The sequence below is a fragment of the Fistularia commersonii genome, chromosome 12, assembly GCF_037954325.1.
Source record: "Fistularia commersonii isolate RoL2024-O1a breed Wild chromosome 12, RoL_Fcom_v1.0, whole genome shotgun sequence".
NCBI classification, from domain to species: domain Eukaryota; kingdom Metazoa; phylum Chordata; class Actinopteri; order Syngnathiformes; family Fistulariidae; genus Fistularia; species Fistularia commersonii.
In genome coordinates this window covers 15,941,922-15,958,084 of record NC_141295.1, presented here as the reverse complement: position 1 = coordinate 15,958,084, position 16,163 = coordinate 15,941,922, and the positions used below count along the sequence as shown (strand labels likewise).

Here is a 16,163-nt window from a genome sequence, read left to right as displayed (position 1 = left end):
AAGCCCGAGTCTGCCACGGAGTTGTGTTATACTTGGACGTGTTCAGGCGCAGTGGACGAGATCGTGGCTCTGGTTGTCGTCTCTTGAACCGAGCAGGTTCAAGATGTGATCGAAATTTGGGTCACGGAATGTGAGAAGCTGCCATGGAGTCAGTCCTGTGGCCACTTTTTCATTTTGACCTGAAAAAAACACTTTTTTTGGAGCTCTTTGCGATGAACCCTTTCACCGTTGGGTTTATATTTACAGCGGAAACGGTCGAAGTGGCCACCGCAAGTGGCGAGGACGCACGAAAATATTAGTTTTCTCTGATCTTCCTTTGGTAATACACGTGACAAGTGAGTTATACATATCAAATTCCCATCGTCCGAGCAGCTCACATCCTCTCTTGAGATTAATAACCCCACGACCAAGCAGGTCACAATGTGCTTCAAATCACTCCCAGACGCCTCTTTCTCACAGATCCAGATGAAAAACAGAACGGGCCCCCTCGACTATCCCTCCCCTCCAGCTCCCGAGAAACCAGCATTAGCGCAATGAAATGAAATAAACGACGCTAGACTGGACACCAGAGATGGAAATGGATTTATTGGTTCAAGCAGCAGTGCTAAGACGGGGTTAACAACAAGAACCGACGTATACGTTTCTCCAGGCGAGCAGGAGTAGCTGGGATGGATAGTGGTGAAATAACAGACCAAGCCTGGTCTTTAGTACACAGTGTGCAACAACACTCCAACTAAAGTGGTGTGACAAACTACACACACGTCACTCATTCAAATTCTAGCACACAGCCAAACGCACACAGGTTTATGTGTATTCACACATCGGATAAGGCAGTAAACTCATCTGGTAGCTGAGTGTGGTATTCACATTGAGAGGAATAGTTGGACATTTTGTTGACCGCGGGTGTTTTCTGTGGTGCACGGGAATAATTTGCAATGATTTCTTATCTGCCTGTCACAGTCGATAGCCAGTTAGGTCAGCGTGAGGGTTAAAAAAGAGGCGGTGTGTGCTGACAGTAGCAACAGGCACCTGGCAGTGATCTCACAGTGTTGCAGATGTTTTCTTTTTTTTCCACAACATGCATCAGACAGCCCGCAAATGGCAAGTAATGATCTGATCTTGAGATAAAGGTCAAGATGTAGATCGTCTTTTAGATTCTTCCAAGCGTGGAGGTCTGTGAGTGAGCTCAAAGGGAACTTTTGCATTTCAGTTCCACAATGCATGACCCCCCTCCCCCCCCTGCGCAACCCATTTGGCGAACACTTTGGCTTCGTGCTACTCGTGCCAGTGAAAAAGCCATTTTCACACCGCTAATCAATAGAATGCAGGAAAAAAATATGAGAAAATGGACTCGGAAACTTCACGAGGAGATGAGCTTGGTAGCAGCGAAACGGACATCCTGGTTTGAAGTCTCAGTCGCTTTCCACGGAAAAAAAAAAAAATGAAGAACGATGTGGCTCTGTATGTGAATACCAATTTCATCTTATGTCAATTTGTAATTCTGTTTGTGATTTATTCATTCATTATCTACCAGTTGTTTGCTTTTTTTATACTTGGCAAACAAACATACAAGCATAATTCCTGCAGTATTCCTGCTACGGGCAACTTCAACTAAAATGCCACTAGTCCTCTTTGTGTCCACCATTCCCTCCAAACCCCTCTGCCTTTGTCATTACACAGGTAATATCGTTAAAATATATATTATTACTGCAGAATAAAACACTTTATAAAAGTGGACAATATACAGTATATTCCACGGATTACGTAGGCATAAATGTCACAATAGATGTCGATAACGTATTGCAAAACTTCACAGTGTTGTAAAAAAACAAACAAACAAGAAAATAAAAAACATTCTCGTGCAGTTAGTGGTGATATCGGTTCATTTTCCATTACTTCATGTTATATTAAATACAGATTGACCGGTTTTTAAACTACAACCGTGTTGATTATGTGCTCGTGCATATTAGCGGACGGTCTCGTGGCTCCGTGGGAAATATTCCTTTTTCTCGAATTGTTGGTCACTGGAGGTCCAGTGTGCTTCGTGGAGAATGTCGAGACTCGATGGATTTCACTCACATGACAATTAACTCCTATTTCCTTACATATCCCTTTTTCTATTCTTTGCTCTATTGAATAAAAATAAACAAACCGCCTGTTGCAGCGCAGCACACGTGCAGTTTCATGAAGCTTTTCCTTAAAGTTCGATAAGTTAGTCTTAATTCACCCCCCCCCCGTTGAGTTCAAGTGAAACCGAGGTATTAAGCCGAGCTTAAAAATGTCCTTTCAAATTTCTCTGCAAAAAGTTTTAGCTTGAATGACGCAGACTAATTCACACATTTCTTGCTGATTTTCATGCAAATACTTTCTGCAAATTAGGATTTTTATAGGTCTCGTTTCTTCATCTATTTCTTTTTGGCAATTTAATTCTCGCTTTACATCGGAATAAGCGTACGCTGGTGCTCGCTGACTTTTTTCGTGTCGTGAGATGTTTTGCAGCCGCGGGTTCCTCCCGCACCCCCAGAAAGAGAGAGGTGGCGACGCACAGCCGTGAACCGCGCCCTCGTCCCATCGGGCCGGGGCAGATTTCTCTCCTTGGCAAAACCCAGGCGTCGAAAGGGGAGATCATCCTCCAGCTCACCTCGCAAAGAGGCCGGATGAATAATGAGTGAGAGTACAACCGGTGGCGTGTTCAGTGGAAAAAGAATAGTCGCTTGTGTCAGTAACATGCTTTCCTGTTTTCCGCCCTGAGTGAGCGGCAAACTCCTGGGAATGACACACACTCATCTCCCGCCATTTGCCCTGACAGAGAACGGTCTGCTCTTTTTCTTCCCGAAGCTTCGCGCGCCTTTCCCAGCAGCGCTGCCCTTTACAGGAACAGCAGGCTCGACTACTAATTGAGAGCAATTTATAGTTCAGCTGCATCCTGCGAAGGAGGCGTCCTCCTTCCACTCTCCCACGTTTTCCCTCGTGCTTCCGAGCCCCCTCCCCTCCTCTTCGGGGGTGTGGGAATACGAGGAGTTTGTTTTGGGACGCTAAGCCCGGCATCTTCGGGAACGCTGTACATCAAAATCCGTTGTCCTTCGGTTTGTTATCCCGCCTCACATTAAGACCGAGCGGGTCCTGGGTCCTTTTTTTTTTTTCTTCCTTTTTTCCTGCCTCGATAAATGTCATTTCAAGATACAATATGTGACGAGCATTTATTTACTTGCTTGCTGGGTATATGGAGAGCTTGAAAAAAATATTCCTCTTGTGATGTCGGGTTAGTCGCTGTCTTTTCTGATGCTGCGATCGCTGAGGAGGTTGTTGGGCTCGGGGCTTTTACACTGGATGCTGGTTCCGTTCATCGCGGGTCCGATGCTGCTCAGCTGGTTGTCGGAGTAGCACCAGCAGCACAAACACGACTTGGAAAAAACATGTGAAGAGAGGAAAGAGAATATTTTAACATGGCAGTTTTCTCCAGGAGGTCTTTTTTTTTTTTTCATGTGTGTGCAGCCGCCTCCATCCCCAACCCCAACCCCCCCCCGATCTTCTCCTCTAACACGAGACACGGTTTATCTCCAGCTCGGGTCCCTTTGAAAGACCTTTGCAGTGTGTGGCCGCAGCCAACAAAGTGAATACATAAATCACCGGCGTGCTTTTAAATGAAAGTCATCGGCATTAGAGCCTGTGACTCATGGAAAAAAAAAAAGTCCTGAGTTGCTAAACTGCACGGACTAAATCAGAAGCGTGTAAGTGCGTGAAAGATAAAGAAGTGTGTCCATTAATATCCGTCTCTTGTTGGGGAGCACTGTACCTTAAAGCAGTTTTTGAATTTCTTGCTGACAAAGTATAGGATAATGGGGTTTATGCAGGAGTTGATTGTAGCGAGGTTGATGCTGAGGTGATCCATGACCAGAAGAAAACTGGAAGTACAATAAGAGTCTGTTAGCATTCATTCGTTCATTATCTTTACCACTTATCTTGCGCTCAGGGTCACAGGGGGGGCCGGAGCCGATCCCAGCTGTCACCGGGCGAGAGACGGGGTTCAGACAGACACATACAAGCGTTCACCCTCTCATTCTACATCCAGGGAATGTAAGGTCTCCAATGAATCTCCTGCATGTTTTAAAACCCGGAGGAAACCCGCACAGGCTCGAGGTGAACACGCACACAAAGACCCTCTGCCGGAATCAAACCAGGGACTGTCTTGCCTTGAGGCATAGGCGCTGACCACTGTGTTCTTAGTATGAAAAAAAAAAAAAAAAAACCACCACTGATGTCATTTCACTTTAACATTTGAGCTGTTCGTTGCATGTACTTGCATATACAACTATACTAGAGTATAGTACTATGTGAATATATATATGTATATACTACTATACTCCTGTACTTACACAATACTTGAATAATTTTTATACTTTCAGATTTTATTTTATTTTTTTATTTTATTTTATTTTATTTTATTTTATTTTATTTTATTTTATTTTATTTTATTTTATTTTATTTTATTTTTAGCATGTCAATTTCTGCTCTTTGTATGTTATGCTGCTGGTGTCATAATTTCCCAATCTTCATCTCATTATCTCATCTCACACACACACACACACACACTCACACATGCTGGTTGACTTTCTGTCATGGGTCTCAATATTGTTTCAATTTCTTTTTTTAATTTCATGACTGTTTACTGACATCTCCTGAGGAGGTGTTGGTAACTGATATACAGAACAAAGTAAAAAGGAACTAAAGAGACAAGAAGATATAAGATATTACGGAAAAAGTGTTTCAAGGAGCTGTAACTCACTCACCTGAGCAGCTCACATCGCATTTCATCATTCTGCGCGTAAACCATTTTCTTCAGGATTCGTGCGAGGTGCAGAGGGAACCAACAGAGGGCGAATATGAGGACCAGACTAAAAACGGCCCTGGCCACCTCCCTCCTCTGCAGAAAGAAACAACACTTTGCTTTGCATCATTGCAGCAGAGAGGAAAGATCCAAGTAAGAAGCCCCTTCTAAATTGTAATAATAGAAAAATTCAAAAATCACATTGTGATTGTTACTCTTAGCTCGTAGCTGCATGGCAATAAAATTCAGGGGTCAGATCTTTGCACGGACGATGTCCTCGCAAACGGGGGTTAAACGAGGTTACCCAATGAAATCACTCTTAAAAAAAAAACATTTCCCCGCACAGTCTTGGCTCCTTGGCAATTTTGAATGCTTTGTTTTGAAATCTGGCAAAACAGACCGACCCTCAGTATCAAAGAGTTTGCTCATGTGTTAGATGTTAAGCGTTTCTGCGCCATGTGTAAACGGATGTCATGTTTCCTTGACAACGAGTTTATTATGATACACGGGACAGAATGTCCGCAGAGGTCAGGGATTAATCGTGTTTGCTAGATGTGATAGGCCAAAGGAAGGTTGATGGTAGATTCTCATGAAATGTGTGAGACACGTCTTCTCGGCATCCTTTTAAAAATCAACATTTAAACAGTCTGCCCTTGTATAGTGCTGTGTCACACACACATACACATGCAATGGCAATTCAAGTGTATTCAGTGGCCTTAATTTTGTACTGGGTGTTTTAAAGGGGCATAAAGGTTAATGGAGATAGGAGGGGAGCAGTACTGAAGCCCAAATGTCGGGGATTTGAGGAGGATTAAGGAAAAGGGAAGGGACTGTTAACCGTCCTACCTGTTTTAGATGTTCGCTGAGCGCTATCCGAAGACTGCCGTTTCTGTTATTGAGCATTTCGCACGTCATCAGGGTGTAGAAGATAGCCGTGCAGGTAAGCGGCACGCAGAAATAGAAGCCAAACAGCCACCAGTCTTTCACATTTGTGTAAATCTGCAAAGAAACGCACGCACATTTACGCATATTAATTGCAGTATAGCTTTGTCATAGCTAAGATTTAGCCCCGGTCTAATTAGACTCGGAAGCAAGACCAGGAGGGTAATCTCCCTTTAAATCATTCCGAATTAATCACATCACATTTTTTTATACCAGACAAAAGCTGAAATAGTTGCATTTGACTGAATCAGATACTCGTGACCCTGAACGCCACCAGGCTAACCCTGTACTCCGGTGCCAAGAGTGTCCAGTGTCACGTGTTTGCCCTGCAGGCCCGTCACTGTTGCAACCATGTGAAAACACACAGCGTCTAATTACCCGGCTCATGACAAGGCTACATGACTCACAGTTACAGAGAATAATTCACAATGAGAATTCCCTTTGCACTTAACAAAACTTTAAAATCATGCAAATGTAACTGAAACTTTTTATAGTTGAAAAAAAAAAAAAAAGCATATTAAAATTGGTCAGAAAAACCCATTAATTCCATCACCATGAATAGAGAAAAAATTGTTTTTTTTTCGGTGAATAATATAAGACCCCAGAATTATCAATAAGCATTTCTGTTGCTGAATTTGTCTGATTCTTTTAAAATAAATAAAAAAAACATGGCAATGTATAGATTTCAACCTTTTTAAGGGATGCCAACAATAGTTTTGAAAAGGGATGTCAGTCATAGTGATCGTAGTCTTTGGAGATATTATATATAAGATATTATATATATTATAAACCCTTTCATAAAACAGCATGGAAATAAGTGAATGATAATTAGCAGCGTGAGGAGGCACACTATAATAAGCAGTATTTTCTGATTTGTCACTTTAGACAAGTTAATCTTCAGAACCAGTGCCACAATGAAGGTGGGGTAATACTGAGCAATATGGAAGTGGTGCTTTGTTCAGTTCATTAATACTCTCTGTTTTATGAGCAAAATGCCTCACAATATTTTTACTTGCCACGTATCATCCATTGTCCATTCTCAGAATCAGGGGATAGCAGACATCAAATTTTTGAAAATCAGTAAATGTATGGGTGAATATATATATACACTGCTCAAAAAAATAAATAACTCATACCAGATCTGAATGAATGAAATATTCTTACGAAATACCTTGTTCTTTACACAGTTGAATGTGCTGACAACAAAATCACACAAAAATGATCAATGGACATCAAATGTATGAACCCATGGAGGTCTGGATTTGGAGTTGCACTCAAAATTAAAGTGGAAAAACACACTACAGGCTGATCCAAAATGCATGCAATGTCCTTAAAACAGTTTGATTTCCAAGAAGTGTGATTGACTTGGAGTTAAGAATGAGAATAAGGATAAGAACAACTTTATTTATCCCAAAGGAAATTGAGTTACATTGTGTTGTCGAAGTGTTCCCTTTATTTTTTGGAGCAGTGTATCGATGGCTGGAATGCAAAACCTCCTAGCTGGAAATTTTTCGATTTTGGCTTTTTGCATTGAATGGTGAGAAATGGGACGACTCCACATTTTCAGTCTATCTGCAAGATAATCCGGCCCTTTCGTTTGACATAAATGTCACATGACAAAACTCCTATGTGCACAATGAAGCAGAAAAAATGAGGAAAAAAACACTTATCTGCATTGTCAGTGGTAAAAACTATACTGCTCAAAAAAATAAAGGGAACACTCGAACAACACAATGTAACTCCAAGTCAATCACACTTCTGTGAAATCATAGTGTCCACTCAGGAAGCAACACAGATTCATTTTCACTTGTTTTAAGGACATTACATCAAAGTTGGATCAGCCTGGAGTGTGTTTTTACACTTTAATTTTGAGTGTGATTCCTAATCCAGACCTCCATGGGTTAATACATTTGATTTCCATTGATCATTTTTGTGTGATTTTGTTGTCAGCACATTCAACTGTGTAAAGAGCAAAGTATTTCATAAGAATATTTTATTCATTTAGATCTAGGATGTGTTTTTTAAGTGTTCCCTTTATTTTTTTTAAGCAGTGTACATGCTATGTATTTTTAAATTATAGAATATCTTTATCAAAGACAATACTATAATCAAATGAAACATTGTTTTTTCATTTCCCGAAAAAAGTGATTTTTTTCCGATAGGAGGTTTTGCATCCCGGCTATCGATATATAATACAGGTATAATTTGCAGGGTTGCTGGGAATTGAGGAGATGGGCGTCTCTCTCTGGGTTTCACAGACGGGGCAGCGAGGTTAGCGACCTGAGGGGAGCCACTCGAAGGCCGGGTATAAGATGTGGGACTGATCTGCGAGGATCTTTTTGGCCGTTTTTAAGATTTAACTGCCATGGAAGTGGGTGAGAGGTCTGCCAATTTTTTTGGAGCAGGCCAAGGTGGCGCGCTCCAGGCGATACCTGTCCTGTCGCGTTGGGTATGTGAAGGAGAAGGTTATTTTGTTCTCTATGAAGGCGTAATAGGACGTGGTTTGATCCCAGAGCCACCTACAACCACTCACTCGCTCTTTGTCATCAATAGCGTCATCAATGAACCTCTCTGTTTTGGGACTTTTGGGGGGGGATAACCAGGCAGAACACAGAGACTCCACACAGATTGAATCAAAATCGAATCTTCTTGCTTTGCGGGGGAAGCGCTAACCGCTGCGCCGCCAGTCATGTATCACTAATTCTAGAAATATTTTGCTGGCCTGATGCAAAAGGTTATAAAAACATAGCCTTCGGAGCGGTGAAACGCTAGTCTGATAAAGCTGCCGGGATACGGTGTTACTAATATCTGAGACATATTCGTTGTTGTGCCTTTGGGAATAAACACAGACATGTGGCCGAGCCAGACACTGCAGTTTTCTGGCCTTAGTAAAATTACTTGGCCTGCAATCAATTATGTTCCTCCGGCAAAAGAAAAAAAAAAGGAAAACAAAAACTGTGAATCATCCAAAACCATATCTTGAAAGGAAAGTAGCTCCTCGTGCATTTACTCGAAGTTATATATCACACAAAGTGTTTCGATTGTTAAATATTCATGTCCTGGCTCTACAGGCACTGATGCACAGCGCTAAGTTTTCCCGCGCTATATTATGTGTGTTTTTTTTTTTTCCTTTCTGAAAGGTTATCGATCTAATCGCTGCATTTGTAAACTAAAAATACCTCCCCTCGCCCCACCCGGCCACCAAAATAGAACATCAGCATTCCAGCTGACCATTAAAACACTTGCAGACTCAAAAACAAGATATGCTTTCAAGTTGATAGAAAATGCTGAGCTTGCGCTTTTCAATCGGACAACAGGGTTGTTGGTCCAAAGTCTGGAGATGTTTTGTCTCTCCGCCGCACGATCCTGGAACTCTCCGGAAAAGTACGGCGACACGCCGTACCATAACACACAAAGAAAACAGCGAGATGCAAAAAGGAGAGAATGATAAGCTGAAGGCATACCTTCATTAAGTTGGTCTTAGGGTTGAGCATGCAGGTGTGCAGGGTGATGTTCCTGTAATTCTCTTCGACGACGTTAAACACGATCGCCTCCGGGACGGCCAGGACGAGCGACAGAATCCAGATCGACAAAATTTCAATGACGGTGATCATAGGGATGCCGACCCCCTGCACTCGGCTCCAGGACGCCACGGCCCGGTACCTGCGACACACATCGAACACCTCTTACGGTCCGAACATCCAGAATTAAACATTGAATGTGAGATTATTCAGTAAACCGTCCCGAATGAGGTCAATGCATAGATTTAGGGCGCATTTGAAGGAATTAAACCCCTTTGTCGGCTAATATCCATGAACTAAATTAGAGCTGGATCTTTTCACCTGCTTTTTTTTTTTATTACCAAAACGAAGAAAAGCCCTGTAGCTTTGGTTGGCGCTTCCGTCCACACCTGTCTTTTTATTGAAGCATCCTTGTTCCAGAGTCGCTCCTGACGGTCCTGTAAGCGCCTTGCAGCTATCGGTGTGTGAAAGGGTGAATGCGATCCCGCGTAAAGTGCTCGGAAATCGCAGGGGTGTCGAAAGCGCGATATCAGAGGGGACGCCCCAATGTCGGCAAAATATGACCGCTGCATTTTTAACCATCGTGGGTAAACAAAGAGCGGCGGCTGCTTCGTGGCGCCCCGGGAGTTCGACGTCTTGCTCAACGGCGCTTCGGAAGGCTACGTAGAGCTCGGGAATCAAACCCGGGACGCTCGGTGCAGAGCCACGACGCCACCTGGTAGGAAAACCATTACGAACCCGGTTGTTTAATTTGTCTTCCGTTCTGTTTTCCTTTATCTATGGCAGCGCACCACTGCTGAGTCAGCAAATAATATCAAAATGTAAAGAATTGATGAAGAGAGATGATCAATTGTTTATTTTAAATATCTAATATTTATATTTCTGCGAAGCCTCCAAACAGACCGGCCCGTGTTGGCAGAGGGGTCTGTCTGTTGGCTTGTGTTTCCCGTGCACTGAATACTTGTTTGCTTGTTTGTTTCATTAATGGAAACCACTTGTCGAAATGTTTTAGTAAAATCCCGCATCAAGATTTTATGGCAAAAACAATATATTTTTCATGACACATTTGAATTTCTCTGTTGAACAACATGGCGGCATTTATATTTTACTAAGTAGTAATGTATCCACCTTTTTCTCTTCCTCCGACATTAAAAAGATGCAAAAGACACCCGAGCGTTTCCGTCACGTGCGCAAATAAACAAGTTGCGCCACCGTGATCTCAGAGGCCATGAAAGTGAATCAGCACTATAACTAACAATAACCCCCCGACCTTTGACAAAACATAACATTATCATATGCTCAAGCTACAACACGCTGTGATTTATGCCGTGGCGAGACCTTTGACAAACACATTTATATCCCCACAAGATGAGGCTTGCACACTTAAAACACACACACACACACATGTGCAAACACTTTTTTCTCCCCCAGAAAACAGCATCTGCTCTGGAACGCATCTGTGCCGAAGCGCCGCCCATCTTTCTCGCGCAACGGAGGGCGTTAAAGTTGAACCTTGGAGCTCAAGGTGGCCGACCCTCTTATCTCTAAAGTTGTGTCTGGCGTACCAAAGCGGCGTGACATTTAGCTTCTGCTCTTCCCGATCATCATTTATTCATGGTAGATTTTCCATTAAAGGTAATGAACTTGACAGTGTTCTTGTCATCGGGCGGGGGGCGTTTTAATACTAACGTCATGTAGAGTGACCATTAGGCATATCACTAATGATATGAAATGATGCCATTAAGAAGTAAAAGGACAATAAAAAAATGACAGGCGTTTGAAAAAGTTTCCAACACTGGGACAACAGAATAGAAGGGATTTAATTACCAATGAGCTTAAAGCGATTATTTCTGTCATTGCATGAAAATTACAAGAGGATATTAATCCACCCTTAGATGAATCCCCGCATCCGGAAATGGTGGATAAACACGACGACAGACTTTTCGCCGTTATCCTGACAGTTTCTTGCATAAGAAGGAAAATAATGTCCAATGGCCCGTTAACTTTTATGAAAAAAAACAATGCATTTAAACGTGTAAATTCAATTGGCAGATAACCCGGGTGTTCATGCACATAGAGGAACTAATTACCCTTCAGATTAAGCCGTTATCTGATATCATGGTGATATATTTCATGCAAATAGATTAATCTGAAGGGAGGGTGGAGCCTATCTAACAATCATTCACGCCATAAAGAGACATAACAACCATTCACCTCCTTATTTACACACCATATAGAGCAGAGGTCAGGAACCTTTTTGACTGGGAGAGCTAAAAAAGCCAAATATTTCAAAATATATTTCATCGAGAGCCATATAGTATTTTTAATGTATAATAAATTAAATATGTCTTACTTTTAAGGCGACCTCTGGTGCTGCATGGATGTATTTGAAGTGCAGCTTTATATTTGACCGTTTCATCGATGCAATTTTATCATAGCATATTAGACATATCGCAGATCCAAATGCGAATTCCTCTGTCCACGCAGCCTGGAATGCACGGTTATCATCGTCTTTTTACTTTTCGCCATCTTTTCCATTAAAAGGGTTGAAGCTGATAAACTAGTTGGCTATCTGATACGATTAATTGCTTCAACTTATCATGACCCGGACGTGCTCGGAAGCTATTGGTTTCCTGACCCGACCGACGGGTGACCTGTGAAATTTATCTTCAAAACTAATTTTTATTTACTTTAAAATAACGCAATATTATGAAGAAATATCACAAGTGTTTTAAAATCAGTTCAAAACTGATTTTTTTTCAACTCAAAATTGTCTGGGAGCCATATGCCATCACCGGAAGAGCCATATATGGCTCGCGAGCCAGAGGTTCCCCACCGCTGGTATAGAGAAACCCCCGGTCCTCGGACTAGTACAGATCCACCAGTCTGCAAATAAAATCTTCTGGAACTCTCAAAAGTGCTTTGCAGTCTGCAGAAACACTTTTGGGCATCAAACTGGTCCCTGGTACAAATAAAGATTGGGGACCGCTGATACAGAAACATCAACCATTCACCCTCTCATTCATGTAATATAGAGACCAACAGCATTCAGCATTTCATTCACACATCATAGAGACAAACATGCAGGCACGCAGAGAAGACGCTTGTCAGAATTGAACAAGGGACCTTCTTCCTAAATACATACTTTTTTTTCACCAAACGCAGCCATTAGTACAAAGAGTAAGACATTCATATTTCTCACACTGAATTTTTTTCCCGTCTCTGCCGGTCCCTGAGAACTCGGGTCGCTGCGTCTCAGCTATTGACGTGAAAGAAAGCGGTTCACTGACCTGTCTACGCTGAGGGCGCACAGGTTGAGGACGGTGATGCCCACAGAGGCTTTCTGCAGGAAAGGCAGCAGCTTACACAGACACACGCCAAAATAGGTTTCTGCAAACGGAAAATGTCCAGCCAGGAGCTGATGGGGAGGGGGGCAAAAACAAGACAAATCATTTTCACATTTTGAGCAGATTTTTGCATCATTTGCACGGAAATTTGTCGTTTAACATCTACGTTGTGCGTTCTTTGTTTGAGGTGAGACTGTCGGGCTCACCGATCTCGCTGTAGCTATGAGGGTGTTTGTGTTTATGGGTTCGTGATTAATCTGTTTTCGGAAGCCAGATGAGTTTTTTTTTTTTAAATGTGCTGGAGGCGATTTTCCCCTGCAGAGCATGAAAGCCCGATGAGCGTCGTGTGAACGTCAGCGTCCGCGACGTTAAAGGAGAACCAGATGGAGCTCATCAGCCGATAAAACCCACCAACTTTGGACACGCTTTCCCTTCTTCGGCGGAAAAAGGGTCATTTCTGAGCGTGGACCTTTTAATTCGGCTTTTGAAAAAATTACGTTGAGGTCACCCGGGCCGGGTTGTGTGTTTTTCCAACGTAGAGGTCGTTGAACTCTTCCTTCAGAGGGATATAACGTGCGTGGAAAAAAACAAAACAAAAAAAACTCAAATCCGGAGCCCAAAGGAAGTATTTGTTGTTGTATCCCGGCCCTTTATGGTTTACGTGTGCTCTTTAAATTTCCCAGGAGCACGAAAAAGCAAGAGAGAGGAAAAGAGCCCACGTCACCGTTGCAGTGTTTAAGTGGCTATTTATTTTTGGATATATTGTCGTAGCCCGGAGGAAGCGCAAAGGGGGTTGGGCTCGGTGTGGTGAACGTGTTTCTTTGTTTGTGTATAAACTCTTTCCTTCCACATGTGCTTCTTTGACTCCAAAGTCGCCCTAACCCTCGGAGTTAATTCCGACCAGGTGTCTTTTCCGTCCCCCCCACCCACTTTGTCCAATAGAGCCTTCAAAAGATTCATCTCGTCGCTTCAGATCCCGGTTATTTCATTGTCTCCATGTGCGAATGATTGAATTCATCCTGGTTAAAAATGCCGAATATTGTTAAACAAACACACAAAAAGGTTCCCGATATTTATTGTCTTTCGGGTTTCCGCGCGGGACTCGCTGTGATTTATCTCTCTTGAGTAGCACTGAGTAGTTTTTGAAAATAAAGCCTCTAGATAAGGTCAGTGACTAATGTCCCAGGTCAGCACAAGGCGACTAACTGCAGCATGATTCTAGTGTTTATTTAAGTCGACCATATCCCTGCTCCTCTCATCACTAATCTGCCCACACCGTGAAGATAACGCGCCCAGCTGATTGCACTTTCCCGTCTCCTACACCCCTTCCCCGACTTTCCTGCCCGTAATGTTCCGGTTTATCTCGGTGCATCGCCGCCATTGTTGCACGTTCAGCGTTTTTTAATGACGAAAACTAAGAACGAAATGCAATCGAATTGAGGCGTATATCCAAATTTATACCTTGTATACATTGATGGGAATAGCGATGGTTATGTACATAAGGTCCCCCAATGCAAGACTGGCAATGAGGGCGTTGGGTCCGTTCCTCATGCACTTGTGTTGGTATATAATCCTCAGCAGGGTGGCGTTGCCCACGAGACCCACCACGAACACTACGATCGAAATCACCGTGTTGATGTATTTGAAATAGTCACTGATGGAGATCATTCCGCGGCACATCGGAGGCCTTTTCATGATGGTGGCGTTGGAAAAGCCAGATCCCTCTGCTTTTAATCCCGGCAGCGAGTCCGCCGCTCCTCCAGTTGTGTTTATCTGGCACATTCCTCTGGCCGCCATACAGGCCATTAGCAGCAACATATGCGCAGCTCGGGTACCCATTATGGAACTCGTTCGGTGTTTTGATTCTGCTCCTGATACGGGAAAAACAAACAAACGACAACAGGAAAATGTTGTTACTCTCTAGACAAGGGTTATTATTATTTTTTGGGGGGGAGGGGGGAAAAAAATCTGCTGAGTCATATTAGAATAACGCAGAATAGCGAATGCCAAAATATTTGAATGGAGGAAGAGCAGCTACGTGCGCGTTTACACAGTTGCGAGGCAGCGGTGAAATAACGGGAATATCGTGTCAAACCGGGTGTAAACACACACCCGAATTTCAAGAAGTAATTATCCGTAGAATACACCGAATATCACCGACAACCGCCTCGGTTCTCAATATTTGTCATCCTCTGACCTTCTTAAATTTGACCGGGGTTGTAAAATTCCAGAATGTGTGAAACGTCACCCATTTTCCCCCTCGCAAATTTGAAAAAATGTCACTACCATCTCCGCATGATGCATGGAAGTGAGGTAACTATGAGAAGAGGCTGAGATGAAGCATGCGGACGCGGTATGGTGGGAAAGCCGCAGAGCATGTAGGACTTCTGGAAGATGGATCGCTCGTCTTTGTGTGATTAACACACTGCTACACGGTATAGATTTATGTCTTGTTCTTTTGACACCGGTTCTCTTCCCCCCCCCTTGCGTGGGTTTCCGACTAAACCATTTCCTCCCTCGAACATCGTCCTCCTGTTTCTAATTTAGACATGCGGTGACAAAACATTGTTTTTTCCCCAAAACATAAAAGAAGCGCCTGCGTGCAGGGGGGGGCGCCGATTTCCAGTCAACTTTCTAATCCAAACAAGAAGGTTAAAATTAAAAAAAATAAATTACTTTAAAAAAAAGCCACTCAACAAACACCCCAGCCTGCGCTTTTTAGTTCTTTCTCAAATATTAATTGATATTTAGACATCTTCACATTTAAAAACTTTAAAATTAGAGCAAGCCATTCTCCAAAACTCCTGGTAAAAAAAAAAATAATGATAATAATATAGTGGGTGAAGTTTAAAACTGTCAAATGGATAGTGAAGCCCTTTGCATCATGTCACAGTGCAGGCAGCTCTTATAGCCCAGAGTTGTTCCTGTTCAAAGTCCCAGCTGTCACCTAGTACACAAAGAACTATTTAGCAGCCAGCCCTTCAAGTAGCATCACAGTTTAGCATCAGCATGACACTGCTGGGATCTGTGACAGCACGCAAACTGATCTATCCATGAATAATAAATACGTTTGGTTTTCACCTACCGCTTCTAAAATGTCTGCCTGGCCCCCTTGGAAACCGTCAGGCAAACTTTCGGCTGAAGCCCCCAGACATCTGTATCACATCACATGAGTAATTAACGCACTATCAAAGCTGCACCGTATCCCACTTGGTTTGAGCAACGCACCCGTCTGCTCTGAGGTGCCTTCGCATTATGGCTCAGAGTTTCCTGTGGAGAGTTTGCAGTATGTCTGAGTGGAGTGCGCTGACGTGTGTGTGTGTGTGTGTGTGTGTATTGTGTATCCTTGCATGTGTATGTGTGTGTGTCAGAGCACCAGTGAGACACTTTGACTGGGTGGGATAGTAAATCTCCACCTCCCTTTGGTAACAGACTGGGCCCCCTTTGGAAACATCACCCCCCCTCTCTCAGAAGCACCGCCTGCTGACACTCATCTCTTGGGCCCGGCAGCTCACACACACACAC

The 16,163-nt window shown here is 43.0% G+C and overlaps 1 protein-coding gene across 1 annotated transcript; it reads right to left on the bottom strand.

The window, feature by feature from the left end:
- Positions 1 to 565: 565 nt before the first annotated feature.
- Positions 566 to 15,958, bottom strand: ednraa (endothelin receptor type Aa). The gene is made up of 9 exons (XM_086157366.1): positions 15,867 to 15,958; positions 15,724 to 15,793; positions 14,100 to 14,509; positions 12,582 to 12,709; positions 9,235 to 9,433; positions 5,675 to 5,827; positions 4,791 to 4,924; positions 3,797 to 3,905; positions 566 to 3,404 (listed from the first exon to the last, which is right to left on the bottom strand). Exons 3-9 carry the CDS (start codon positions 14,475 to 14,477, stop codon positions 3,264 to 3,266), a joined length of 1,242 nt encoding a protein of 413 aa, XP_086013492.1. The 5' UTR covers positions 14,478 to 14,509; positions 15,724 to 15,793; positions 15,867 to 15,958; the 3' UTR covers positions 566 to 3,263.
- Between the last annotated feature and the right edge of the window lie 205 nt (positions 15,959 to 16,163).

Bases quoted from the DNA above. Each gene is read 5' to 3' on its own strand.
- ednraa (XM_086157366.1), bottom strand. From the start codon at position 14,477: ATGGGTACCCGAGCTGCGCATATGTTGCTGCTAATGGCCTGTATGGCG. The intron at 9,434-12,581 runs GTCAGTGAACCG...TGTGTGTCGCAG, and splicing joins TGCGCCCTCAGCGTAGACAG to GTACCGGGCCGTGGCGTCCT. The intron at 3,405-3,796 runs GTACAGTGCTCC...GTTTTTTCCAAG, and splicing joins AATTCAAAAACTGCTTTAAG to TCGTGTTTGTGCTGCTGGTG.